The 27,299-nt window shown below is 39.0% G+C and overlaps 1 protein-coding gene across 1 annotated transcript; it reads right to left on the bottom strand.

Moving 5' to 3' along the window:
• On the bottom strand, positions 1–27,299 carry LOC129426246 (interferon-induced very large GTPase 1-like). Its single transcript, XM_073857813.1, has 2 exons — positions 27,242–27,299; positions 1–4,766 (listed from the first exon to the last, which is right to left on the bottom strand). The coding sequence occupies exons 1-2, from the start codon at positions 27,257–27,259 to the stop codon at positions 33–35; spliced, it is 4,752 nt and encodes a 1,583-aa protein (XP_073713914.1). The 5' UTR covers positions 27,260–27,299; the 3' UTR covers positions 1–32.

The following is a 27,299-nucleotide window of genomic DNA, read 5'->3' as shown; positions in this document are numbered from 1 at the left end:
TTATAAATGACTGTGTTTTGCTTTTCATTGAATTAGATATATTTATCTAAACTTTCAACAGCTTCCTGTTTGGTGATTTGTTTCCATTCATCTGGAATCTTTCCACAATTCTGGAATGTTTTTTCATAATGCTTTTCAAGATCTTTTTGAAATCTGCACACAAACCACTTCCAGTAAGGCAGCTCAGCGAGGTCAGGGGTGATGCTCCACTTTTCAAAATGTTCTCCTGCTGTTCTGTATTCTCTCCAGAGGACTGTCCTGTCTATGGATATATCTGGATAAAAATATGCAGTGTTGCTTGCTACTTGTGTTGTGCATATTTTAACAGACAGGTTTGTTGTGTCCTTGTAATGCCACCCATTAATTCCATTCACTCTATGGAAAGGAACACTGTGATCTCCATCATGATTCTCTATTGTGTTGGTGCAGATGGCTCTACAAAATGGACACTGAACCCAACAGCACCGACATAATTGATCAATCAGAATCTCATCTGGTCTGTTGCTGGTGTCCAGTTTTTTATCAAATGTATCTGTGCTGAACTCTCTGCTGATGTCAGATATTATAGATGGAAGTTCTGTTCTTATCACATCTTCTAAGAGTTTGAAATCATCAACATCATCATGCTTGACTCCACTGAAGTCCTTCATAGAGAATATCAGAACATCTGAGAGCTTATATGTGAAAAACTTCAACCACAAATCAACATCTCCACTCTTCACTTGAACATCTTCAGTAGATTCATGAGCTGCTGTCAGGATCTTCTGCTGCAGGACTTTAATGTTCTGATTCATCTTGGGTTGAACACTGATACTGAACTTATCTCTGATGTACTGATGAACTTCATCTCTGATGAAACTCTTGAAATGTTCTCTTGGATTATTAATGTAGTTCATGTTTTTGTCAAGGTTTTCCTCTTCTGCCAGTTTTTTCAGGATGTGTTTCTCCAGATTTGATCTGTTTCCATTCAGTGATGGACAGTTTGATCTGATTTCATCTGCTAAATCTTTGGCAGTCTGTTTATAGACACTCTGTTCAATGGGTCTCTTCAGTTTCTGACAGATGATCTCACCAAAAATAGCAGCTGATGTTGCTCCTTGGCAGTATTTCTTGAAAATACTATAGTATTCATTCCTCTTCTTCTTCAGATAGAGGACAGGATTATTGGCTTCTCTGAACATTCTGTGTTGATCATTGAATGTCTTTTCTGCTCTCTTAAATATAGAAAATACCAAATCTATGAAGAATTCCTTATTGAACACATATTTCACAGACTTTTCCTCATAATCTGTTATTCTTGCCTTGATGTAATCTGTGAGCTTTTGAATGTAGCTGATGTTGTAGCCCATCTTTGAAATGTTAAATGACTGAATCATTATGTCTGTCTGCTGAACAATTTCATTAATTAGGGCTCTTATTTTGCTTTCAGTTTGATCAGAAAGTGAGGCTGAAATTAGTTTTTTAACGGATCCTGTTAAGCCCCTGAATTTCTTTAGCTGTACATAACTTGAATAATTCTGCATAGTGAAAATATCACTGTCCTTCCATTGGTCCACATTGAGACTTTCATAGATGTCACTGAGGAGTATTTTCATATCTTTAAGTATGTTAATGTCTTTGATTGGGGGAGTATATGTTGTAATCTTCTTAACACAATCTTCCCAAAACAAATTAAACTCTTTCTTCAGTATTTCTTCATCGTTTCCTTTATCTTTGAGTTTTAATGCAAGTTCTTTACTCTTTTCTAAGAGAGTGTTTTCATGCTGTGTCCTGTGAGCATCAATCTTTTGAATTTCAAGAATTTCATTTAGTTTTCTCTTTGTTTCTCTCACAATGTTTTCTTGAACATCTTTGATTTTTATTTCAAATGATGTTTTCCACTGAATCAGTATATCAGCATCTGGGTCTTTGTCAAAGAAATTTGACATTAATGTTTTTACTTCATCACTTTTTTCCTTTAGTTTCCTCTGAAGTTCAGTTTCATCAATCTCATTATTAATTTCTTCATTTTCTATTTTATTATGCAGTTTGGTCTGAATTTCCATCATGGCACTGCGGAGACTCCAGGTCCACTTGCTGTATTCTGTCTCCAGTCTCCTGTATACTGAAATCTCCAGAGAATTTCTGAAGCTGAACACAAATCGTTCATTCAGTAAACCCTCCCACAGGTCATGAAAATGCCTTTTCAGGTGTGTCAGCCTCATTCCATTTGATTTTGAGGCTTCTGAAATAATAGTTTTCTTTAGTTCTTGAATATTTTCACAGTAGTTTGGGTTTGGTGGTGCCATTGGTGGGCTTCCCTCCCACAGCTGAGCAAAATACTTCACATCTTTCTGTACATCAAAATTAATGACATCACTGAAACATTCTGCATTATCGACCTCATCCTCAGCAGCAAGTTTTGTCATTTCATCCAGTTTCTCCTGAAGTTGTCTCTTTCCCTGCATGTTTTTCTCTCCAGCTGTGATGTCTGAAACGTTTTGATGTACAAACATACAGCTGGGTTTCAGATTGACCTTCTTCATCCTCAGAAAGGCCTGAACAACAATCTGAAGAATATCCTGCATCTCAGCTGGGTTTTCTCCAAAGATGTTGATCAATGTCAGATTACCAAGACCCACAACAAATGTGGCCAGTTCATTGTCATGTTGTCTTGTGGACTTTCCATCAAATTCTAGAGCCCGAAGACCTTCAGTATCAACAACCAGAATATAATCAAACTTCATCTGATCTTTCATCTCCTCTGATACTTTGATCAGCTGCATGAAAGCTCCTCTGGTGCATCGTCCAGCACTGACTGCAAACTGAAGTCCAAACATGGCATTCAGCATGGTGGATTTCCCAGAGCTCTGAATCCCTAAAACTGACAGCACAAAGACTCTCTGGTCTCCCAGTTTCCGAATGAGTTTATCTAGAACAGCAGTGATCCAGATCAGAGGAACATGAGCAGCATCTCCATCCATCAGCTCCAGTGGAAATCCACTGATCATCATCTCTGCTGCAAGACTCGGGAGAGAAGAGAAGTCAAGATCTGTCTTATTCTTCTTCACAGATGAACATGATTCATAAATCTGACCGATCTCTCTCATGATGTGCTCCAAACCAAAGCTTGCTGCTTGAAGTTCTTCAGATATTTTCTCAAGTTCTGTTTGTTCTTTGAGTTGTTTACATTTATCTTTTTCTTTCAGTTTTAAAACTGTTGACCAGTTTTTATTATACTTGTGATGTAGAGCAGAAAGATCAGCTGAGGTAACTTCATTTAGGAGGATTCTGAGCCATTTCAGGAAAAAACTCCTATTTGCAGCATATGAATTCATTTGTGTTATAAAGAACTTTAAAAACTCACTTATGTGGGATTTGTGTTGCTGTTCACGAATTTTCTTCATTTCTGTTTTTTTTGTACTTATTTCTTGTTCTATGTTTTCCCCTTGAGGTCGATGAAGTTCTTTGTTCTTCTGACACCACTGATGCCAGAGTTTTCCCTGACAGGGCAGAAGTGATTCTTTGATTTCTCTCAGATTTTTATTCTTCAGTAAACTCATCATCTGCTGTGCTGCTTCTCTTCCTCTCCTGCAGTCTTCATCATCTTCCTCATCTACTCTGATATCTGAGTGTTTGGACAAATCTTCAAGTCTGAACATGGAAGCTGATGCTGAAGATGAGAGACAATCATTTATAGCTCTTCTGAGTTCTTCTGAAACTTCTGACTGATTTCTGTCTTTCAGACCAATTTTGTATTTTACTTTCTTTGTCTCAGTGAGAGCAGATTCATCCTCAGATAAAAGGCAAATAAGTGGCTTTGAGTCACTGTAGAGATTCTCGAGTTTTGTTATGTTTTTGTCATTCTCATCAATATGTGACAGAAGAACAACATTGACTGAAGACATTTCAGTCAGAATCTGCAGTTGTTTCTCATTGACTCCTGCATCACCATGAAGATTACAGAAAGCAATACAGTCAGTAAAAGTATCTGTGTTTTTTCCAGAGGGCCAGAACCAGGCGATCTCCACCACTCCATCCATCAGTAGTCTGGTTCTGCTGCTGCCTGGACAGTTCCTGTGGAAGAACGTGTTGTGTTTCTCATTGATCAGATTGTTCATCAGCTGAGACTTGAATGACGTCACAGAGCCAAACCTGAAGAACGACACCATTGGAGTTTCTGCTTTGTAGACTGGCTCTTCTTTACTGATGATTTCATTGTTAGTATTTTTCATCTTCCAGCTCTTGTTGATTTGTCTGAATGTCCAGAAAGGAAACTCAATCTGTTGTGTGAATGGATGAGGAACAAGAAGAGGAAGAGCAAACTGACACTGTGAGAGTTTTGTGACCATCAGCTGCTTTAGTAAACTATCAGCACAATGAAACACAGACATCTGAACATCCATTGGGTGAACAGGGTCTGGTTTACTCACTCCATTATTAGACAAAGACATAGCTTTTACAAAATTACTCTCTTGCTTTTTTGAGTCATTTTCTCTTTGTTGTCTGTGATGATGTTCATTTGTCTCTTTAATGTTAATGTATCTTGCTCTGTAGTTTATCGTAAGTAGGTTCTGTAGGAAAGTCTGAACCAGATCTTTTTCAGCACAAGACTCATGAGACTGTAATGAATGAGCAGATATCTCAAAAACATCTGCAGCTGTAAGTTTACTCTGATGCCTGTCTGTAAGAAGAAATAGATGCTTTATGTTTTTTATTCTTCTCTTGTCTTCTTCTAGTTGTTGATCTGGTCGGCCTCCTGCTGTTTCAGTGTCCTTGTTTTCTTCCTGTTAAATATGTAAACAACAGAAAACAATACAGAATTAACTTTGATCTGTGCTTGTAAAGAACACATCAGGGTCCTTCAACTAGTCCCCAATCCATAATTTTTTTCAGTTGATTGAAAAATGAACAAAAACCAGTTTTTAATACTGTCTCCTTACCTTCCACCAATTCACAGTGGTAATCATATAGAAATTATTTATCATTTGTGTGGCCAGTCGGTTAAAAAGTGAAGTGGCAGAGCTTGTGCTAAAACAAGAGTTAATATCAGAAGGGCTTTTTAACATCTAATGGTATTAAATACTGGAGCATAGACAGTGTCCTCATTTTTCCTTTTAGTCAGAATAAATGAGGCAGGTATATAACTTTTGTCATGATCCTCTCTTCAGGTCACAGTCTTCTAGTCATAGTGACAGGATCATGGCAGCCCCATGTTTTGTGTGAGAGCACTGGCTTTGTTTTTCCTAGCCATGTGCTTTCTGTCTCGTCTCCTGACCCCGCCCCCTTGTTTTCCCATCATTGTTTGATTCATGTCACCTGTTCCCCTCCTGATTTGCTCCCCTATTTTATGCCCTTGTGTTTGCTGTCCTGTGCTTGTTCGTTTGTACCAGTCCTGTTTAAAGCTTATGTTATTGTTAGACAAGTGTATATTTTGTAGCGAGGCTTCGTGAAACACTGAAACAGTTGAATCAATTGTGTCGAGGCTTCGAAACATAGTTCGAAACCGCCTCCATAGTGACACCTAGTGGTCATTTGCACGTATAGCCATAGCGCAGCCTTGACAAGGTTTTAGACGATCGCTGACAAATCGTATCCCACATGTTGATTGATTGACACAAGTGATCGGGTGGGAGAGTGGATAGTGTCGTCGACTCTCATACAACAACCCTTTGGATCGAACCTCGGGAAACGCATTACTATTACCGTCGTCACAATGAAGTTATATATTTTTTGTTGTGGTTTTAACATCTGTTTGACAACTACATGAGCTTTTAGGCTCATCATTGTCAATAACTATAAGCTGGTCTATTTAAAAAATAAATTGAATAGAGATAAATACCACATAAACAATAAGAAATTTTTTAAATATATCAAGCCACCATGTCACATATAAATATCTGCTGTGTGTGGAAGGACTTAGGACTTCTTTTTTACAGATAATTTCTCCAGCCTTTGAAAAACTCCTCTCACAAAACCCATAAGGTCAATATGCGTTTATTTCACTTTTATACAGATGTGCGATTGTGTTGTTTGTTCCCGACCGTGCCAATCAAATGCTGATTCGGCAGACCACACCTGATGAAACACTTAGTGAAACACTTCGAGGCTTCGTTTGGTCATAGTCACGTGACATGGGTGTTTTGAGTCACGCTTCGAATCAGTGTTTCGACACATCTGCGCTTCGGGATCTCGCAAAGCTTTAGAACGTCAGCCATCCCTAATATTTTGTCAAGTTTATTGTTAAGCCTAGTCTGTTTAGTGTTAAGTCTAGTTTGTTTAGTGTTTTCTTTGCCTAGTGTGTTTTGCCCCCTTGTGGGTTTTGTTTTCTTGTTTCTTTTATAATAAAAGTTTCTGTTTAACTGTCTGCACCTGGGTTTGTGTCCTGTTCCTGACAACTTTAGTTCAGCGTTCTTACAGTATTTCTGGCAGCACATGTGTCAGGAGGATGGGTGAAAATACACTCCCTGACAAAAGTCTTGTCGCTAATCTATTTTGTAGAAACATCTGCTATTAACCTGACTTTTAATGAATCAATTGGTGTTAGAAATAGTTCATATGAAAAGCTAAAACCCTCCCAAATGATGTTTAATGCACTGAAATGAATTAGTTTCAAAAAATTTTGTTATCATTTAATCAAGACAGAGGTCAAATTTTGGCAAGACAAAAAGTGTTGTCGCCTTTACAGAAATTGATCAAATTTACTGCAAATACAATATTTCAGCAAATTAAGTAGTGGGGCTGTGAGATCCAAATTTAATATCTTGTATGACTTCCATGAGCTCGAAGGACTGCATCCCTGCGGTTTGGCAAGGATTCATACAATGTATTGATGAAGTCATCAGGAATAGCAAAGAAAGCAGTCTTGCATGCCTCCCAGAGTTCATCAGTATTCTTTGGTTTCATTTTCCATGCTTCCTCTTTCATGCTACCCAACATATGCTCAATGATATTCATGTCTGGTGACTGGGCTGGCCAATCCTGGAGCATCTTGATCTTCTTCGACTTGGGCAGTCATTCTACACACCATGTTTGGAGAAGAAATGGCACTGCCCACCACACCAAGAAGACCATACCAACAGTTAAGTTTGGGGGTGGAAGCATCATGGTTTGGGGCTGCTTTTCAGCAAGGGGTACTGGCAGACTTCATATTATTAAAGGCAGGATGAATGGAGAAATGTGACCAGTCACGGAAAGTGGGGACACAAGTCGGATCTGGGGCATTTTGAGTTATTCATAGATTCTGAAAGTGCAGATTCTAAGCTTTCCAACGATGTGTAACACATGGAAATCTGATAAGATTTGGAGAAGTTGTGGCCATTTGAATGTAACACATTCAAGAAAGAGAATGCTGAGAAATTTGAGAAAGAAAAAAGTTAACACTTTCCCTTTTCCCTGGCTGGAGAGACAATAGGGCTCATTTACATCTCATTTAGCCAAGCCATACCCCCTGTAAAGCCGTTTTGAGATACAGCTGTTCTAGCAGCATATGTAGTATTTTATTACAGAAGTCCGAATGACAAAATGCAAAAATAAACAGGACTTTTAACGTTACCTTTGTGGGGATCACAAGTCGAATCCAGTCTGTTTCAGATGTGTGAATCATCCAATGATTTTAGTCCACAAATGCGTATAATCCGTGAAATATAGATATATAGTCTATTTCGCATGAACTTCTGGTAATACAATACAATATAATATACAATCTGAGGACTATTTACATCGTAACATGTAAGGGTATATCAGATTACACTCCGGTATTAAACACATGAACCCGCCTTCAAAGTTTGTATTTAAAATAATAGATAATCCAAAAACAGCACCGTTGAAAACGTGAAGTCCTTAAGAGATCGCTCGCTCGTTCCTCCATCAGCCAATGACTTCATGGAAAATATTGATAGACAAAACATGTAGCCAATTATATAAAGAATACAACGATCTCTGTGTAACTTCTGTGTGTTTGGACAAATAACAGTCAGCCGCATCACTGACTTTATGGGGCGCCGCAGTCGGATGACGTCAGAGTACCGCGAGAGCGAGTCGAAATTAAACTACTCCGTAAGATTTCTTAAAGAGCTCTCGCGGTACTTTGACGTCACCCGACTGCGGTGCCCCATAAAGTCAGTGACGCGGCTGACGTATATGCGGTTATTTGTTCCGCCCCAGCTTCTTTTATATTTCTTTTGTTTTGTGCGCCCGAGCTTCATTTACAGTCTGGGGAGACGCACGCTATAAGTTTGAAAAAAATAAATAAAACTCAGCAAACATGTCTTAAGGGAGAGAGCAGCCACGTCACTACAGTCACGTGACTTCACGCTCGAGCCGGAAGAGAAGACAATGCTGAATAAAGTCGTAATTCTTGCTATTTTTGGACCAAACTGTATTTTCGATGCATCAACACAATTTTACTGACCCACTGATGTCACATGGACTACTTTGATAATGTTTTTATTACCTTTCTGGACATGGAAACCGTACATAGATTTTCAATGGAGGAGACAGAAAGCTCTCGGACTAAATCTAATGTTAAAACATCTTAAACTGTGTTCCGAAGATGAACGGAGGTCTTCCGAGTTTAGAACCACATAATGGTAAGTCATTAATGACATTATTTTCAGTTTTGGGCGAACTATCCTTATTCAGTAGTCACGCTGTTCCCTTTGGGGGCGGAGGCGAAAACACAAGCTTATACAGTATGTAAATATACACACAGACAATGACGCCCCCCGCTGCACGCTAGAATCAACGGAAAACAAGCCTATTTTAACCGCAAAATGTACGCTTTTAAATATACATAAACTGCTATCTCAAACATGGAGAGGCTTCTTCGTGATCTCAACTAACAGATTCTGCAATAAAACGAAAATCACAAATTTTGAAAAAAAAAACTTTGTTTCTCATTTTCTCGAAACTTGTGCTGCCGACTTGTGTCCCTGGTTTCCGTGACGGGTCACAAATGTTCCGGGACATTCTGTATAAAAATCTGCCATCTACCAGAAAGCTAAAAAAGGAAAAGAGGGTGAACATTTCAGCAAGCTAATGATCCCAAACACAAGGCCAAGGGAACAAGGAAATCTATTTAGCCTCTCTCTGACACAAGCAGTAATCCCATCCTGTTTGAAATGCTCCACAATTATTCCCATACCAAAGTCAAGGGTGCGTGCTGAGCCCAATCCTATACTCTATACACACGACTGCCATCCAGTTCATCATTTGAACAAAATCATTAAATTTGCGGATGATACTACCGTGGTGGGATTAATCTCAAAGGAGGATGAGGCTCCCTATAGAAATGAGATTCTGAGGTTGTCAGAGTGGTGTTTAGGCAATAATCTAATATTAAATACCACCAAAACAAAGGAAATCATCCTTGACTTTAGAAGGCGCAAGGCAGATCCAGCTCCCCTCTATATAAATGGAGACTGTGTAGAGAGGGTTCAAACATTAAAGCTCACGTAACACACGCTGTTTCTGCATTTCTGATATCAATCTGGAGTACCTATAGAGTAGTATGACATCCTTTATATCTCTGAAGAGTCTTTAGTTTAATCAGATTTATAAAAGAAATATTAGCTTTAACGAATCTTTCCGATAACGTACGAAAAATGAAGAAGGAGGAGTTATAACACGGGAGGAGCGAGTACGAGTCATGCAACACTATACAACACTTATAACGTATGATTCACTACATGTTCGTGTCATTTATATAATATACACGCGCCTATTTCCAACATAAGACAGAAGTCTTACTTACCACGTGTAACTCGTCATGACCCGGTTCTGAAAATCCACCGCATCAAACATACACGCAAAACTCCGCTGCTAATCCGGATAATAAACTATATCCATTGTTTCCATGAGGCTGGATGTCTTCTCCTTACATCCAAAAACACACTTCTTGTTGTGCCATTGTTGACTTTTGAAATTAAACAAAGCTGAGTGGCGTGATAAGCTGTTAGCAAGCTCTAGCGTCTCCCGCTCACTGACGGCTGGGCGGGGTTTTCCGGGGGAAGTTTTCCGGCGGAAGCCCATATAAAGAAGTGATACGTATCGAAAACCCCTGAAACGTCAGTTAGAACCGTAATCGAAAAAAATTAGCCGAAACTTGTACGAACCCTGGCGAAGTGCATTCGGCACAGAAATACTCTGAAACACGCCCAACTGCATTTTTGACACTTTGCCTACGTTTAGCATGAGGAAACAACTCTATAACTGTGTTAATAAGTCAGAATGCTTGAAATACCATTAACCCCCCCCTTTAACATTTCTTGGCACCATCTCAGCAGACCTCAAATGGTCAGCCAACACCAAAGCTATTATCAAGAAGGCACAGCAGCGTCTTCACTTTTTGAGAGTGCTAAAAAAGACCAACTTAAAGGAGAAGCTACTGAAGACATTCTATCACTCTACAGTGGAGAGTAGGGCTGCACGTTTTCAAGTTTTTAATTAACCGTTAACCGACACCCTTAGCGGTTAATACTCGGTTAACCATATTATGCGCAAGGCAACCAAGAGATACAGACACACGAGAAAGGGGTAGTTATTAATTTTTAACACCTTTAATAACTGGTTGGACCACATTTAAAACAAAAGTAATTTATAGAAATAAAACGCAGTGGTAAGGACAGAGCAGCTTAAGTATGTCACTGACTTTTGCTTTCGCGGGGATGGTAGGCTGGGCGAAGGTACTCGCAGGCTCCGCAGCAGCCTCTCTATGATGCCCGGGTGTTGGCTGGGTTTGCCGCGATAGTCGGTGAAACGGTGATTGCCGGTGCTTCAGCCTCTCACCGGTTAGATCACTTGCCCACCCCGACACCGTCTTTCACCGTCGTTTTGATATTTTCTTGTAATTAAATCATTTAGCTTCGTTAGAGAGAGCAATCACTTATAACTGAATGTGTCTGCTGCATGAATTCACAGCGGAGCTGAACGCGAGTCACGTCACAAAGCAGCAGGTGTCAAATTTAATTTATTTCTGTCAGAGTTTGCGAGGCGAGCTGAATGACCAGACGATAGTAGAAGCCGAGTGCTTACTCGTTTTTGTTATAATGCACATATATGATGTTTAATATAAGCGAGATAGTTTTGTTTTATTTTTTTATCAAGAAAAATAATAAACCCATCATTCAAGCAGCGCTTTATGGAGGAGTAGCCGGTTGCACTGCTTTGACGAGTTCTGCGAGAATTACCTGCGCACGTTGACTCAAGCACTTAATTAAACCAGCTGTTTATTCATAAACACGCAAATTCATACGCGATTTAATGCAGCTTACGCAAGCGCTGCATTTAAACAATTGCGTAATTCAAAAGTGAAAGTAAAATGCGCATGTCTGCATGCATTAACCGGTGGGAAAATTCTGTCACCGCAGCACCCCTAGGTTGTACATGAAGTATATAAGCACTGCATTGCAATACTTGCATTTTGCCCTGTCATTCTCGATTTTAAAGTGCTCCCACGCTGTGCTTTTCTTTGCCCGCTTCATATTAGAAAACTGCTACTACTTGTGGACATTACAAATGTCTGGGAGCGCTTTGGCGGTCTCTGGTGGTGCAAAAATGTATTTCAATTCAATGCACGCCATTGATGCCATTTAACCGAGCAAAATGTTTCACTCGGTTAAACAATTTTTAACGGTTAATCGGTTAATCGGTTAACCATGGACACCCCTAGTGGAGAGTCTGTTAACATACTGTATTTCAGTATGGTATTGTAGATGTACTGAGGCAGAGAGAAGGAGAATACAGAGGATCATTAACACAGCACAGAGGATCATCGGCTGCACTCTTACTCGCCTTAAGGATCTTTACAACTCCCGCTGCCTCAGCAGAGCCCTGAAGATTGAAAAAGACCAATCTCACCCTGGTTCCCAATTGTTCAAACTGTTGCCCTCCGGTAGGCGTTACAGATGCTTAAAGTCAAGAACAAAAAGACTTAAAGATAGCTTTTTTCCAAAAAGGTATAACTACATTGAACACGCATATGTTCTGAACACCATTGCTTCCTACTCTGTCTGTGTCATCATCAACCTATTAGTATGCATCAATCTTTTTGATAAACTGTGTTTTATTATTATCATGATTTTATTATCATAATTTATTTTGTTTTTATTCTATTTATTCCTTGTCTTAGCCTAAACATTTTAAATTGTACATTATTTCGTATTATGTTTTTATTATCTCTATGTATCATGCACCTTATGCAGAAGCTTTGCAATTTCATTGTATCGAGTATACAATGACAATAAAGACAATTCAATTCACAATGATGTGTTCAGTCAATCACCTGACCTTAATCCCATAGAAAATCTATGAAGAGAACTGAAGATCAAAGTTCATAAACGAGCCCCAAGAAATCTTCAAGATTTAAAGACCATTTGTGTGAAAGAATGGGCCAGAATCACTCCTGAGCAATGCAGACAACTGGTCTCTCCATACAAGAGGCGTCTAGAAGCTGTAACACCAACAAAGGCTTTTCTACAAAGTACTGTATTAACCCTCTGGGGTCCGACCATTTTGGGACATTGGCAGAGGGTTCTGACATGCTCTTACCTTTGGTCTTTTTTCAGTTGCTTTAAACATATTGGGCTCTATCTTACACCCTGCGCAATGCAGCGCAATGCGTGACGCAAGTGTATTTTGCTAGTTTCCACCCTGCGCAATTATAATTTTCACGTTTAGCGCCGCGTTGTTTAAATAGCAAATGCATTTGCGCCCCCTTTTGCGCCCATGGGCGTTCTGGTCTGAAAACGAGGTGTGTTCAGGCGCATTGTTGGCATGTTGCTATTTTGCTTAAAAAAAACTGACGCTGTCCAAGTGCTGAACCTTGCGGAGAGCCGTTTGTAAATTCTTTATCTCCTGTTTGTTACAAATAAAGTATTTTTACAGTACAACCTTTTCTTACATACAGTACTTGTAAATTATTTTTTTGATGATATTGGATAGCCATACATTTAAAGCAATTAAAAGCCTGCTTTTTTACTTCCCTGACTAAAAGAATACGGGTTTTCCAGGTTTTAATGGAAAAAAATAACAATTTCAATACAAGTGAAAAACAACACAATTATTTAACATTAATCTTACACTGGGGATCTTCTTCCTCTGCTTAGTTTTTCAGTTTACAAAGTCCGTTCATCTATATAGGGATCAGACATAGCGCCAGCGCAACAGGCTTTTAAAGGGGATGAGAGCTGAGACTCTCATTGGTTTATTGCACGTTACGCCCAAAATCCTCCCATTAATCATTAAAAAAATAGGACCAATTCTTTTCGACCATGCCCTCGGTGCACAAACCATTTTTCCCGTCATTAAATTAGCAAAAGTTGATTCGGACACGGCCATTTAGACGTTGCAATGTGCGCTTTAGACAATGCGGTTAGATCGTTAAAATAGGGCCCATTAATGGCAAACGTTTCATAACACTGCATTCAGCACAAACTGGGCTACAATATTATATGAGCTACATGTATGTACATGTTTGTATTTTTGAGAGAAAAATGTTTATGATCGCATTCGAGAAAATAAAGTCAGCCAGGAAAAACAGCACTCTCTTTACTTCAATGTAGATTATAAGAACAGTTAATATTTGTTTGCGATTATAATTAGATTGTTTAAAAGTAGACATGTCAGGCTTTCTTTGGATATGTGTATCATGTTTGTGTGACGAGTATTCGTGGAGTTTCAATTGATTTTTGTAACGTGTTTTGAGATACAGCTGGCGGAGACAGAAATGTCTGAATGTGCACACTGTTTATTTTCTTTATTTGACAGAAATACAAAGATCTTTTGTAATTGTAAATGTAGACAAATTAAAGAAGACCCTTTACAGTTTCAAATGATGTCAAACACGTAAGTGTATGATTATTAATGATGGAGTATTTTAAGTTGATTCTGCTATAAGGGGAAAACGCGGTGCTTGCTTTTTTGGAACCAAAGGGGTTAAATAAAGTGTGTTCAATACTTATTCCCTGTGTAATTTCACTTTTTTTATCAACTTGTATACTTAAATGTTTCTTTATATGAATTCAATATTTGCCTTGATGGCTACATCTGGTGGAAATTGTGTGTCAATAGCCCACTTAGAAATCCCCTTACTGATAAAAATGCTGATATGTCAAATACTTATTTTCCCGGCTGTGTACTTGACAAACTGAAACTAAATGAAAACACTTAAAAAATTAACTAACTAACTCTCTATCTGTCAAAGTTCAGTTGTCATTTTAGTCATTGTTTAATTATTTCATCATTATTGGTCATTTTCAGTTTACCCTTGTCACCTGTGTTTGTTAATTACTGTAGTTGTGTTCACCTGTTCCTTGCTCGTTATCCTCTATATCTGGTCTCATTTTGTGTAAAGTTGTATTCCTTGTTGCCAAAGTTTTTAGCTGCGTTTGTTCTCCCGTCCTGTTCGGTGTTTGTTGTTTTTACGTTTCTCAGTTTCATTTTCATTCTTTGTAGTTATGGATATCCCCGCCATGGCCCTCCTAACCTTAGAGCAAAGGGATTGTTCGCTGGTGTTAAACACCAAGGATTTTATTTGCCTAGCATCCCTGACACACTATCAGGATGGCTTGCTCTGTATTTTTTACAAAGCATGTCTGAATGAAGGGTGTCAGCCATGTCTACCAGTGGACGGTCCTCGGGTAACTTCCCCTCCTTTGTGGAGTGGGTGCTGGACTGTTGTGACTCTAGGAAGAATGCCACCAGCCCCACTCCACAACCAAAGACCAGTACACTGCCACCCAGCACCACGGAGCCCATGCCCCCCGTAGCCAGTGAACCCAGAAGTGCGACCTGCGAGCCAGAGCTAATGTCTGAGCCCAGCCCCGCAACCCGGATGTTGTCTCCTCTGACCAGGTGTGTCAGCTTCAATGTGTATCGACATGGGAGCTCTGGTGGATGTCAGGGAGAGCCCTGCCCACACTCCTGCCTCTGAAAACCAGTCCCTGGACTTATTGACCGTTTTGCTGGACTGAGCATTGGACAGTTTCCCCTCCCTGTTGTCCCCACTGGTTCTGTCTGTTCTGTCAAAGACTCCACTCTGGGGCTTCCGACTGTCTGATCTCTGGTTCCTGCTCCAAGGACCTCCCTGATTCCTCCCTGTCATAGACTTTTTATTGTTTTCATTTCCCCCTCCTCCCACCACTTCGGTGCTGTTTATGTTATGGTGCGAGGTGTACTGTCACAGTTCAGTTGTTTATTAATTGTTTAATTATTTCATCATTTTCAGTTATCCTCTAGTTTTGTCTGGTCTCGTGTTTTTTGAAGTCGTATTCCTTGTTGCCATCATCATTGTGATCTCTAATAAATCCCAGTGTTTTTGTAGTCCTGTCTCCTCTTTGTTCGTGTTTGTAGGTATATCAATACACTTTCTCTCTCAATAAGGTATAGTCCCGGATTTGTGAAAACTTGTAACTCAGTATAACCATTTCTTGTATTATTGACTCCCTATGACAAATTGCTTGATTGTTTCCTTATCTTTGTAAGTCGCTTTGGATAAGAGCATCTGCTAAAAGTGTAAATGCAAATGTCATGGGGATGTATAATAACAGATCCGCTCTTGTTATGGATGTCAGCAATAACGCCCCCGGTACTCAACCTTCACATTCACCTGAATACTAAGCTGGACTACATTTCCCATCATCCCCCGTGGCCCGCTGATCTCGTGCTTCCTGTTCCGTGTCAGCAGTCCTATTTAACCTGGGACTCTTATGGCGCCTTTCCATTGCATAGTACCCCACGGTTTAGTTTAGATTGGGTCACTTTGGCATGGTTAGCTTTTCCATCGAGTTTGGTATCACTTCGCAGTGGGAGGGATTATAGGCCTGTCGTTATATTTGCGCTGCCTACTGCTGTGCCATCATACAAGTGAAAACGTTGTTGTACATTCCCATTCATTTATTATTTCTCAGTCTGCCACAAAATTTAAATTTGCCACCACAAATAGATGTTTGTACATCGCGTTTATCACAAACGTAACCTCTGTCTAACATGACAGTTTTGTTCAAACACCCATGGCATCAGTAGTTGAGGTACTCCGCTGAGCCTTATTGAAGTTGCATTTAAGCATATAATGCTGACGTTAACGTCACGAATGTTCCGCCAGAAACTGCAAGTTTGGAAAACTGTTATGGTGTCCCTGATTTTCAACCTGTGGATGTTTTTCATAGCTAAAAGGGAGTTTTCGGAACTTATAGCAGAGCACAGATGACAACATGTTTGCTTGAGTGCAAGTTAGCACTAAGGTAAAGCTAATCTTTTACATTATAGTGATGATGCTGGTAGTGACAATTTTCTCAGACCAATCAGTGATCTACTGTGTTTTCGGGTCATGTTTGGTATCAGCTCGGGTCGCTTGGAACCCCAACCGAGGTGGTACAAAAAAAGTGTCGGGTAATACATACTGCACCCAATGGAAAAGTTCCCAAAAGTAAGCTGACCCGACCCAAACTAAACCAAACCGTGGGGTACTATGCAATGGAAAAGCGGCATTACGCACACCCCTTGCGAAGTCTTGTTTGCCCAGTGCTACAATTCCGAGCGTTTTTCCCTGTGTACCCGTGTTTGCTTTCTTGTTATGACTGTATACCTGCCTACCGGATTATTGTGTTTGTTTGCCTACCGACCTTGGACTGTTTCCGGACTGTGATTGAATGCTGCTCGTCTCGACCCTGGATTGTTTATCGTTTATTAATGGTATCTGCCTGCCCCGACCTAAAGCTTGTCTTACGTTTATGAACCTTTGCTGCCTGTCTCTGATTATTGCTTGTTTGCTGTGTGTTTGCTGTGCGTCAATAAAAAGTTGCAGATGGATCCAAAGCTCTAATGCGATAATCAGACAACCGAGATGACGATAGAGAGGCCCGAGTTACAGACTGCAGCTTTAAAACTTTAAAATTTTTACCTAAAATTTAGAACCAGGTAAGAAATGAACTTGTTTACCCAAAATTAAAATTTGTTATTAATTCAGCAGCAACTAATAATGTAATAATGGCACATAATGTAATAAGTATTAAAATTATTATTGTAATTAAGTGTCAATAATGTAATAATAATATAAATAAACATGTGTTACATTGCAACCGGTGTTTAAAATTAACACCTGCCATATGTGGGTAAAAAATAGATGTGGCAGGTTAACATTGTCAAATCACTAACCAATTTGGCAGTATATTTTTTATAAATTTTGTTAATTCGCTAATTATTTTGTAAAGCTCATGGAAGCCAAATCTGTTTTAGTGCAAATACTCAAATAGTGATTCATCATGGTGTACTTAATACATCATCATGTTGGTCGTGTTGGTGGTCTCGTTGTGCTGTTTTATTACATGACTGTTCACCTTCAGTTTGCTGGCAGTAGACATGATGGCGGTTAACCCATGCCTGTAAATAGTTATATGTCTTGGGTAAAACCACTGTTCAGTAAGTGTCTAGTGCAAACTTATAATGTTGAGTTTATGATGCTAAGATTAGTAGTAACATTACATTAGGATTCTCCCTTTCATTCTATGCCATGTCTCCTCTTGTTGCTGTGGGTTCTGATTCTCACGCTGCCGTCTCACACTGCTGTAATGTGGGACATACACACCAAACGCGAGATCAACTTTTTACATAAAATACTCCATCATTAATAATCATACACTTACGTGTTTGACATCAATTGAAACTGTGAAGGGTCCCCTTTATTTAGTGTACATTCACAAAAACAACATATCTTAGTGTTTTTGTCAAATAAAGAAAATAAACAGGGCGTGCATTCAGACATTTCTGTCTCCACCAGCTGTTTCTCAAAACACGTTAAAAAAATCAGTTGAAACTCCCCAAGTACTCGTCACACAAACATGATACACATATCCAAAGAAAGCCTGAAATGTCTACTTTTAACTTGTTTGACTCTGTGGACCCTGTACCGGGTCCAGAATGATCTTATTTTGACTTAATATAAAATATTCCTTTAATTTTGAATGGTCTGTCATGGACCCAGTACCACATATGAGATACTGTTTGAAAGCTTAGACTCTCTACTTTCTGCAGATACGCATCACTTTGAGATATATTTCACTGTAAGAAAGTTAGTTACACTTAATTTACACTATCACCCCCCCCCCCATCATTTTTAATATCATTTAATATTCACATATTTCATATTTTTCAAGTATGACAAACATGGGCAAGTCTTATATCAAATGAAAGCTCTCACTCTCAGGAATAAGGCTGCAGTGTTATTTTTGTCCTATTTTTATCACATATCCAACAATCGTCGAATGAATAATGATGTAAAAAATCGTCTTTTGTAAACATATGGGAAACTTGAGTGTGGACTGCCTCAGATAGCACAGATAGCCACAAATGATACATCATCTTTTATCTTAGGTCCTACTTAGGGCTGGGCGATATGGAGCGAAAATTATATCTCGATATATTTTGCTATATCTCGATAGCCGATATATATCTCGATTGCTTTGAGTGGAAAATACCCTCCCCAAAAAACTACTGCAAAACAAATGTCAAAATCCACAAGGGCTTTTTTATTGAATTGCAAAGAGGTAGTTCAACTTACGAACAAAGTGCTTCTGTAACATTAAAAATATATATATACAAAAATTATACTTTAACTATAAAATAAGAAAATACATATTGTCTTCTTTTTATTCAAAAATAAAACAACTCAACTTCAGATATTACGTTTTTGGTAGACGTTGACAATTCTTAGTATTTTTTTCTGAAAACCCTCAGGAGATAAGGGTATTTATCCTGGAATAACATAGGTTTTAGGCGTTTTAGGAGTAAATGGGTTAAATGAGAGAAAACACTGTTTTGTTTTTGCACACCGCATCATAGGGAGAGAGAAAGCTCTCACATCAAGAAAACATGTCTGTGTGTGTGTGTGTGTGTGTGTGTGTGTGTGTGTGTGTGTGTGTGTGTGTGAAGCACTACTGCTAACCTTTGTTTAGTCATGATAAACTAAATCAGTCGTCTTCTTTGTCAGTAACATCCGTGACTGATTACATTTACGCGAAAAAGAAAGTATACGGAGAAACGGACATTAAAGTACTGAAACCTTTTCACTGTCACCAGAGAGAGACGCGCGTGGTCGAAGCGCTTCACGCAACGAGAGAGAGAGAGAGGGGCGCGCTGAGCGCTCCCAACAATGAATTTAAGCCGTTTTAAACAGTAAAATATACATGTAAACGGGAATCATGGAAGATCTATTCGTGGTGATTCCGCGACGGGCGCCGCCATGTTAAATGAGACAACACGCGAGTGGAGGGCGAACAAAAGCAAGGAGGCGGGGCGAGCACAGCACACAGAGAAGGCAAAGCAGCAAAGTGGCGAAATCAGAAATTAATATAAACATTATATCGATATATACGATATGTCAAAATCCATTTCGAGTTTTAAAAATATATCGATAAAGTTTGAATATCGAGATATCGCCCACCCCTAGTCCTACTCTAAAAAATGAGTCCATTCACAGCATTTTCTTTGGTTGTGTGCATGAATAATCCCTTGCTATTTATCATATGTGCAAAACAAAAAATTAATATTTATATGAAAAATGTACCCCCGCACACCTCAGCAAAATGAGAACAACTTTTGAATGCGACATGCTAAAGAGATCATTCTTTTTTTGACTGTTTACTGTCTGCTGCTGGTAACAACCAGAACTGTCTGCAGTCTGCTAGAGCACCCAGAACCAGAGTTATACACTATCAGAGACCATATTTACAACATAAAAAAAGAAAATTTGGTGTTTTATCATATGAAAAACCACATAAATAACACTATTTGTCACAAACAGCAGCTTTTTATGTAACTTCAAAGGGTTTTCTGCAAAATGATATAAAGCAATTGCATTTATTCCACTGTATGTGGTTATGGGAGCACTTCAAATGTTTTTTGGCAGAAATTGTACTCCATAAGCGTATTATTCCTCCCATCAGTTGGAGTAAAATAACTTTTGCAATTATTAGGATAGAGAAAAAATTCCTTTTTCCTCTGTAAGCTGGCAATTGCTGGAATCAAATAAAACTGTCTGCAGGTTTCGTTCCCACTCAGGGCCAGAGTTATACACTTTTAAATACAGACTTTAGAAAAAAAAAAATATTTTTGTGTTTATTAGAGGACTGACAACACATACAACCATGTTGAGCACTTTTAACAGTGTTTTATGTAATTTCAGAGGGTTTCCTGTACAATGATACCAAACTTTTGTATGTGCACCTCTGCTTGTGGGTATGAGAAGCTTTTGAAATTGGGTAGGCCAAATCCAGGTGAAAATCCCCAAAATAGCCTCAGAGTGTAAGAGGTTAAACAAGCTAATTATAATGGCAAAAAATATTGCATGTTCATATAATCTGCATTGAAGTAAAGAGAGTACAGTTTTTCCTGGCTGACTTCATTATCTTTAATGTGGTCACGCCCACAGGCGGTACACGCTGTTGACATGGTAATGAACAGACAAACAGCTCAAACCAAAACAAACCAAAGAAGTAAAGTTTTATCAGATTTAAAGACTTTACCGCATGTTTGGATGATAAACTTCATACACACACGTGAGGAAGATCTTCATTTATGTCTGGACATTGAGGAAGAGAAGCGTTTATCTTAAACATTACCTAAGAAGAAGAACAATGGAAGACGCACGGGAGGAGGATATATGAAGTAAGTAACAGTTAATTTATCCTCATTTATATTTGCTATCATGTAATATGTTATGGCTTGTGCAGTTCAGCCTACATAAGCGACCTCAGCAGATTGCATGCTTCGGATTGAAAAACGTTTGCATTGTTTACAAACGAGGACGCGTGAACTCACATACTGGCAGATAACTACATGTCGTACAATGTTAAACACAGTTATTTACTTTCGTATCCTTCATGGCAACTTTGAGTAGGGCTGCACTGCAGGATCTTTTAAGTATGTGCTGTAATATGATTCCATATATTGTTTACATGCAACGCGATACATTGTGCTTTACACATGACACCATTTTTTATGAGTGGCGCATTGTTTAGGCGGAGGCGCGAGTACTCGCACACATGGTCGCCATATGTGATGTGTTTTTAAAGTTCATACACGCTGACAGAAACGCGTTATAAACAGAAGGTAGACGATCGATGGGCATCTGAAAGAACAGTCATCTGAAAACAGCTTTTTATATAACTAATCACTGCAGATGTTTATCTGAGCTGTTCTGATGTTCTAATTTATGTACATGATAGTTTTTCTGAGTGTAGTGCTATCAGTGAAATTTACCCATCAGTTATGTATGAAAGGGTATTTCTGTGGACAATTTATGCTAACAGCTATTTATAACTCTCTTACAGGTCTGCATCCCTCTTATCAGTACAAAACTATGACGTGGAAAAACATATTCACACTTTTTGGACATAAAGTTATATGGTAAATTGAGCCACATGAGCAGCTCTGTTGTGTATCAGTTTCTTAGTTTATACAAGTTAAGTTTTTGAATATGGTTTGTTTCCAAATAAACTGAAAATGTCCTACTGACCTTAATTTCTATTTTGATTATATTGTTAACTTCTTAATAAAGCACAAACAAATATGTATATATTTCTTTTGTCCTCACTTTCTTTACTGTAGTTCCCTCTCACATTTCTACCTAAAAGCTCATTATGCGAGTCTTTGTTTGCTCAGCTGTCAATCAATCCTTCTCGCATAAGGCCCCTCTAAACAAAAAGTATCTTACAATTTCTAAATCAATACATTGTTTTATGTGAATGAGTAAGCAGAATGATTTTCACATCATTTTAAAGAAAAAACTCTAGACTACTAGATTCTGCTAAAGTGCCCATATTATGAAAAACTCACTTTTTCTGAGTTTTGTGGTGTTATTTTGTGTCTCTGATGTTCCCACACGCATACAAACTTGGAAAAAAAATCCATCCATGCTGTTTTGAGTGAGATACACGTTTCTGAATGTCCTCTGCCTTGAGTCTCAGATTGCGCGAGTTCAAACTCAGCTCCGTTGTTACGTAACAAATCGTTTCGTCACATTCAGTTTGAATTTTCCCGCCCATCACCCCACTCGCAGGTCTCCACCCACCAGGGAGCTAGAGAGAGCACAGAGCAGTCAGTCACTTCGCTGTTACCCTCTGTGCTGTCATCATGTCTCACGGAAATAACAGTGCTATTTGGATATTATGGATTATACTCCCGCCTACTTTTAAAAACAAAGTTTTAACGCGTGGTTATTGGAACCCGGAGTAATCTTATATACAGTGTGTTACGACGAAATAGTCCTCAGATTGTAGGTGATAAGACGTTCATGCGAAATCTGATGTAAACAACAGACTATGTATCTATATTTCACGGATTATACGCATTTGTGGACAAAAATGGTCATTGGATGTATTTTATTGGACTTTCATGGATATTCACACATCTGAAACAGACTGGATTCGATTCGCGATTGTTGTAAGTTATCAACACAAAAGGTAAGAAGTCATGTTATATTTTGCATGTTGTCATCTTCTGTCACAAAATACTACATTTATGATGCTAGAGCATCTGTATCTCAAAACATTGATGCTAATCCCGTAAATTATACCTTTTAAATGTATAGTGATGTTAAAATTGTTTGTAAACAGTAGGCTATATAGATATTTTTGCAGGCTAGATAGTTTACAGCGTGGTTTCGAAAGTAAAAAAAAATTAACGACTTTATTTTACAATTCTACTAGAACTAAGTAATAGTGCTTTGCCAAACTAATTTTTTTTGCCAAACTAACCGAGACCGGGCCTTACCGCCCCAGCTTTTCTGACGAGGCTAACCCCCGAGCCTCTTATAACTTTACGGTCCGGACCTTCCGCTAGCTTCTAGCAATTAGCACGCGGTCCACAAGCAGTATACATCCCCCGCCGGGTCTTAATTTCTGTAATTTGCGAAAATAATACGTTTGAAAATGCTTAATAACGGGAATATGTTAGCATTGTCCAGGGAAAACGAGTGTATTGTTGTGACTGCTAATGTTACATCACAATTTACTCTGGAATCATTGTGTGGCATGAGTTTCTTCTCCTGTAGTGTACTTATAAGTGATACTTTTCTGCATGATTTGTCTGTTGGCAACATAAACCGTTAATAACAATAATATATAAAATAATAACACAGTATGGTCTGTACTGCTCACGATACCACTGGGCACGCGCACGGGCACATGACGTTAGTAGTGGGGGTGATCAAAGGAGCAGCAGCTCATAAATGTGACCAGTCACGGAAAGTAGGGACACAAGTCGGCAACACAAGTTTCGAGATAATGAGAAACAAAGTGTTTATTTTCAAAATTTGTGATTTTGGTGTTATTGCAGAATCTGTTAGTTGAGTTCACGAAGAAGCCTCTCCATGTTTGAGATAGCAGTTTTTGTATATTTAAAAGCGTACATTTTGCGGTTGAAATAGGCTTGTTTTTCCGGAGATTCTAGCATGGAGCGGGGGGCGTCATTGTCTGTGTGTATATTTACATACTGTAAAAGCAGCTTGGTTTTCGCCCCCGCCCGCAAAGGGAACAGCGTGACTACTAAATAAGGATAGTTCGCCCAAAAATGAAAATAATGTAAGTTATGACTTACCCTTATGTCGTTCTAAACTCAAAAGACCTCCGTTCATCTTCGGAACACAGTTTAAGATGTTTTAACGTTAGATTTAGTCCGAGAGCTTTATGTCTCCTCCATTGAAAATCTATGTACGGTTTCCATGTCCAGAAAGGTAATAAAAACATCATCAAAGTAGTCCATGTGACATCAGTGGGTCATTAAGAATGTGTTGAAGCATAGAGAATATAGTTTGGTCCAAAAATAGCAAGAATGACAACTTTATTCAGCATTGTCTTCTCTTTCGGCTCGAGCGTGAAGTCACGTGACTGTAGTTCCGTGTCACTGACTTTATGTGGCCCCGCAGTCGGATGACGTCAAAGTACCGCGAGAGCCCCTAAAGAAATCTTATGGAGTAGTTTAATTCGACTCGCTCTCGCGGTACTTGACGTCAGATCTTGCATCACTACATGAAGACAAACACATACACAAAAAGTCACACAGACATTGTTGAATACGTTATATAATTGGCTACATGTTTTGTCCATCAATATTTTCAATGAAGTCATTGGCTGATGGAGGAACGAGCGAGCGATTGGTTCATTAAAGTGTAATATCATATACAGTGCTACATTTTGCTGTTGAAAACGGGTTGTTTTTCCTGAGATTCTAGCGTGCAGCGGGGGCCTCATTGTCTGTGTTTATTTACATACAGCGGCTTTTGATACTTTAGTTATGGGCCCGCCCCCCAAGGGAACAGCGTGCGTGGCTACTAAGCAGCACTCTGACAGGCTCAATCTGATATCATTGATATCACAGTGCAAACTTCGGAAATGATAACATCCACAAAGAAGACACCGACAAAGAAAGGTGTGCCCGAACAACTTATTTCATTGGAGGGAACGTGATCTGCAAGAACACTTCTGTTTCTTATGGGTTGAGTTTCCATAAACATTAAAGTTTGTCGTTTTTTGTTCATTGCAAGAACACGTACACGTAGACCTTCACATTTAGTGCAATTGTTATTAGCTAGCTCAGGTTTCGATTGCCAAAACCCAAAGTTATTGTTAGCTCAGGACTGGGGTTTCGATTGCCAAAACCCCTATTGTTATTAGATAGCTCAGGACTGTGGTTTCGATTGCCAAAACCCAAAGTTATTGTTAGGTCAGTACTTGGTTTTGATTGCCCCCATTATTATAATGAGCTTTTAGATGACAATGTGAGCATCTGCTATTAATTTGACGTTCATACTCACGTATGAAGTATGTGTAGCCGTTAAATGTGCATTATAAGTCAAAACTAAAAATATTTTTAAGGTTTTTTTAATCAGACTTAAACCAGGTCTAACCACAAACTTTTACAGTGAATTAAAAGTAAAAGGTATTTGTCAAAATTTACTTTAAAAGCCGTTTTCTCAGCATTAAGAATTTTGGAGTGCCTACCTTCAAATGGCCACAACTTCTCCAAATCTTATCAGATTTCCATGTGTTACACATCGTTGGAAAGCTTAAAAAATCTGCACTTTCAGAATATGTGAATAACTCAAAATGTCCCAGATCCAACTTGTGTCCCTACTTTCCATGACTGGTCACAAATATGCAATGACTAGCTCGAAACGGCACAATCTGAAATGCCCTGAAACAGAGGCTACCAGATATGGGTAACAATCTTTTCCTACAAGCTATTTCGAGCAAACAACTTTTGAAGCATGCTTTATGGAACTCATACACCTATATAACTTGTGGAAAAGCAGTCATAATATGGACACTCTAAGAAAAGTCTTGTTAAAACATGTTTAGTATGGGTTTTGTGGACTTATATCAGTGACTGAAAATTTTTGCTTTTTCAAAAACCATGCATAAACATTTTTTTCTCAACAATACAAACATGTACATATAATATTGTAGCCCAGTTTGTGCTGAACGCAGTGTTATGAGACACTTGCCATTATTATGTTTTAAAGCAACTGAAAAAAGACCAAATGCAAGAGCATGTCACAACCTCTGCCAGTCTCCTAAAATGGTCAGACCCCAGAGGGTTAAACTTCTGCAATATATACATTGCTATTCTCATTACTTGCTTCTGTGGATCTGTCTTTGGGTTAGTTAAATAATGATGCCAACATTGGGAACGCTCATAGCAGTTTGTTTCTGAAAACTGGGCTGTGCCCCTCATTATTGTGAAACTGATCCATTGTTAACTATAAACATCCTGTATCCTGGTTACTGTATAAATGTTACTTGGGCTGGTTTAATTATCATAATTTCATTTGTGATTCTTCTTTTTCCTGTCTGTGGTGTTCATCAGCTTTGTGTATAAGGCTGATTGCCACCATTTGTTTTATTGTTGAATGAAGTATTTATATAGTTTTGATCTGTGGCAGGAGCTGGGGTCCCACGGGTGGATGGATCTTTCTGGTGGGGGTGCTTCCTCCTCAGTGTGTGCTGCAGTGGGTGCCTTGTCATGTAACACTAGAAGTGTGTGTTGTGTAATCTGAATGCACAGTGGGGTGTTTGTGTGTGCCTTTGTGAACACCAGTTGTGACTAAGTAATAATTTCTCCGGTTGGGAACGTCAGCCCTGCTGGTAGTATTCTTTTTATTTACTTTATTTATTTTCTAAATGTCTTTCTGTTGCTTGTGTTACATTGAAGTGGAATGATAAACTGCATGTTTTGGAGTGCTTATTTTAAAGATATTCAGTGTAAATAAAATTATTTTGTATTATACCCATGTCTCTCTTCTTTTATAAGGGGAACGAACCTGTGTGCTTTACCTTCCTTTTTTGGGTGTTATTAATATTTCCCTTGGTGTAAGTCCCGGGGTGGCGCAGTCAGAGTTTTACATAAGATTTTTGCTCTTGTCACAAAGCTATACCGCTCCGTCACACATGCTTTTGGATTCATTCCATACAAGCCCATACATTTAAACCCATATGTGACTTTGTGTTCTGTTTTGCTGATTGGTCTCAAATTTCCACAAATTTCATAATTATAGTTTCTTTTTTGCAAATCCTCTCATTATCACCCTTTAATTTTGCAGGTTTATTTTCTTGTCATTAATTCTTTATCCCTGTTTTCACATTTCTAATGTTGCGTTTACACCAGCCATGGTAGGCATCAAGCGTGAGTGATTTCAATGTTAAGTCAATGTGAAGATGCGTTGACACGCGTCTGGAGGTCTCACGGCACGGATGAGGCGTTTGGCGCAGCGCAGTAGACGCAATTCCTCCTCATTCGCATGTATAGCTTGCGGAAATGCCGCGAATTGAGCGTATGGCGCGGTACGTGCAAACAGTGCTTTTTGTGCATTTTGCGTTTGACACGAATTTGTGGCTGCCGCTCGAGTTGAAAAATTTGAACTTTGGCGGATTTTCGCACCGTGTTAACCAATCAGGAGCCTGATTGCTCCTGTGGCGGCAGACCCACCCGGGGTCACTCATTCAGCATGAAGGCTTGATATTGTCCGGGAGCAGTCACCCGGAGCTATACGACACAAGTTCTTATTTCTATGGAGACAGGAATTAAAAGGACCTCGCTTGAAAGAGTGTCAGTGAGGACATTGGGCAACCTGGTAAGTTGTAAATACACATTTCACTTTTGAGTCACGTGACGTTTATACGTTCAAGTGAAAAGCCTGAAAGGAATCCCCAATAGAATACAATTCCAAAATGATGCATAACACATAATAAACGTTTGCAGTGCTACTGACCTGTTGTGAGGTTTCCATTATGGAATAAAAAGTCTTGCTGGTGTAATCTCAAGATCTT

This window comes from Misgurnus anguillicaudatus, chromosome 19 (assembly GCF_027580225.2).
Source record: "Misgurnus anguillicaudatus chromosome 19, ASM2758022v2, whole genome shotgun sequence".
Lineage (NCBI taxonomy): Eukaryota > Metazoa > Chordata > Actinopteri > Cypriniformes > Cobitidae > Misgurnus > Misgurnus anguillicaudatus.
This window is presented reverse-complemented; position numbering and strand designations above follow the sequence as displayed.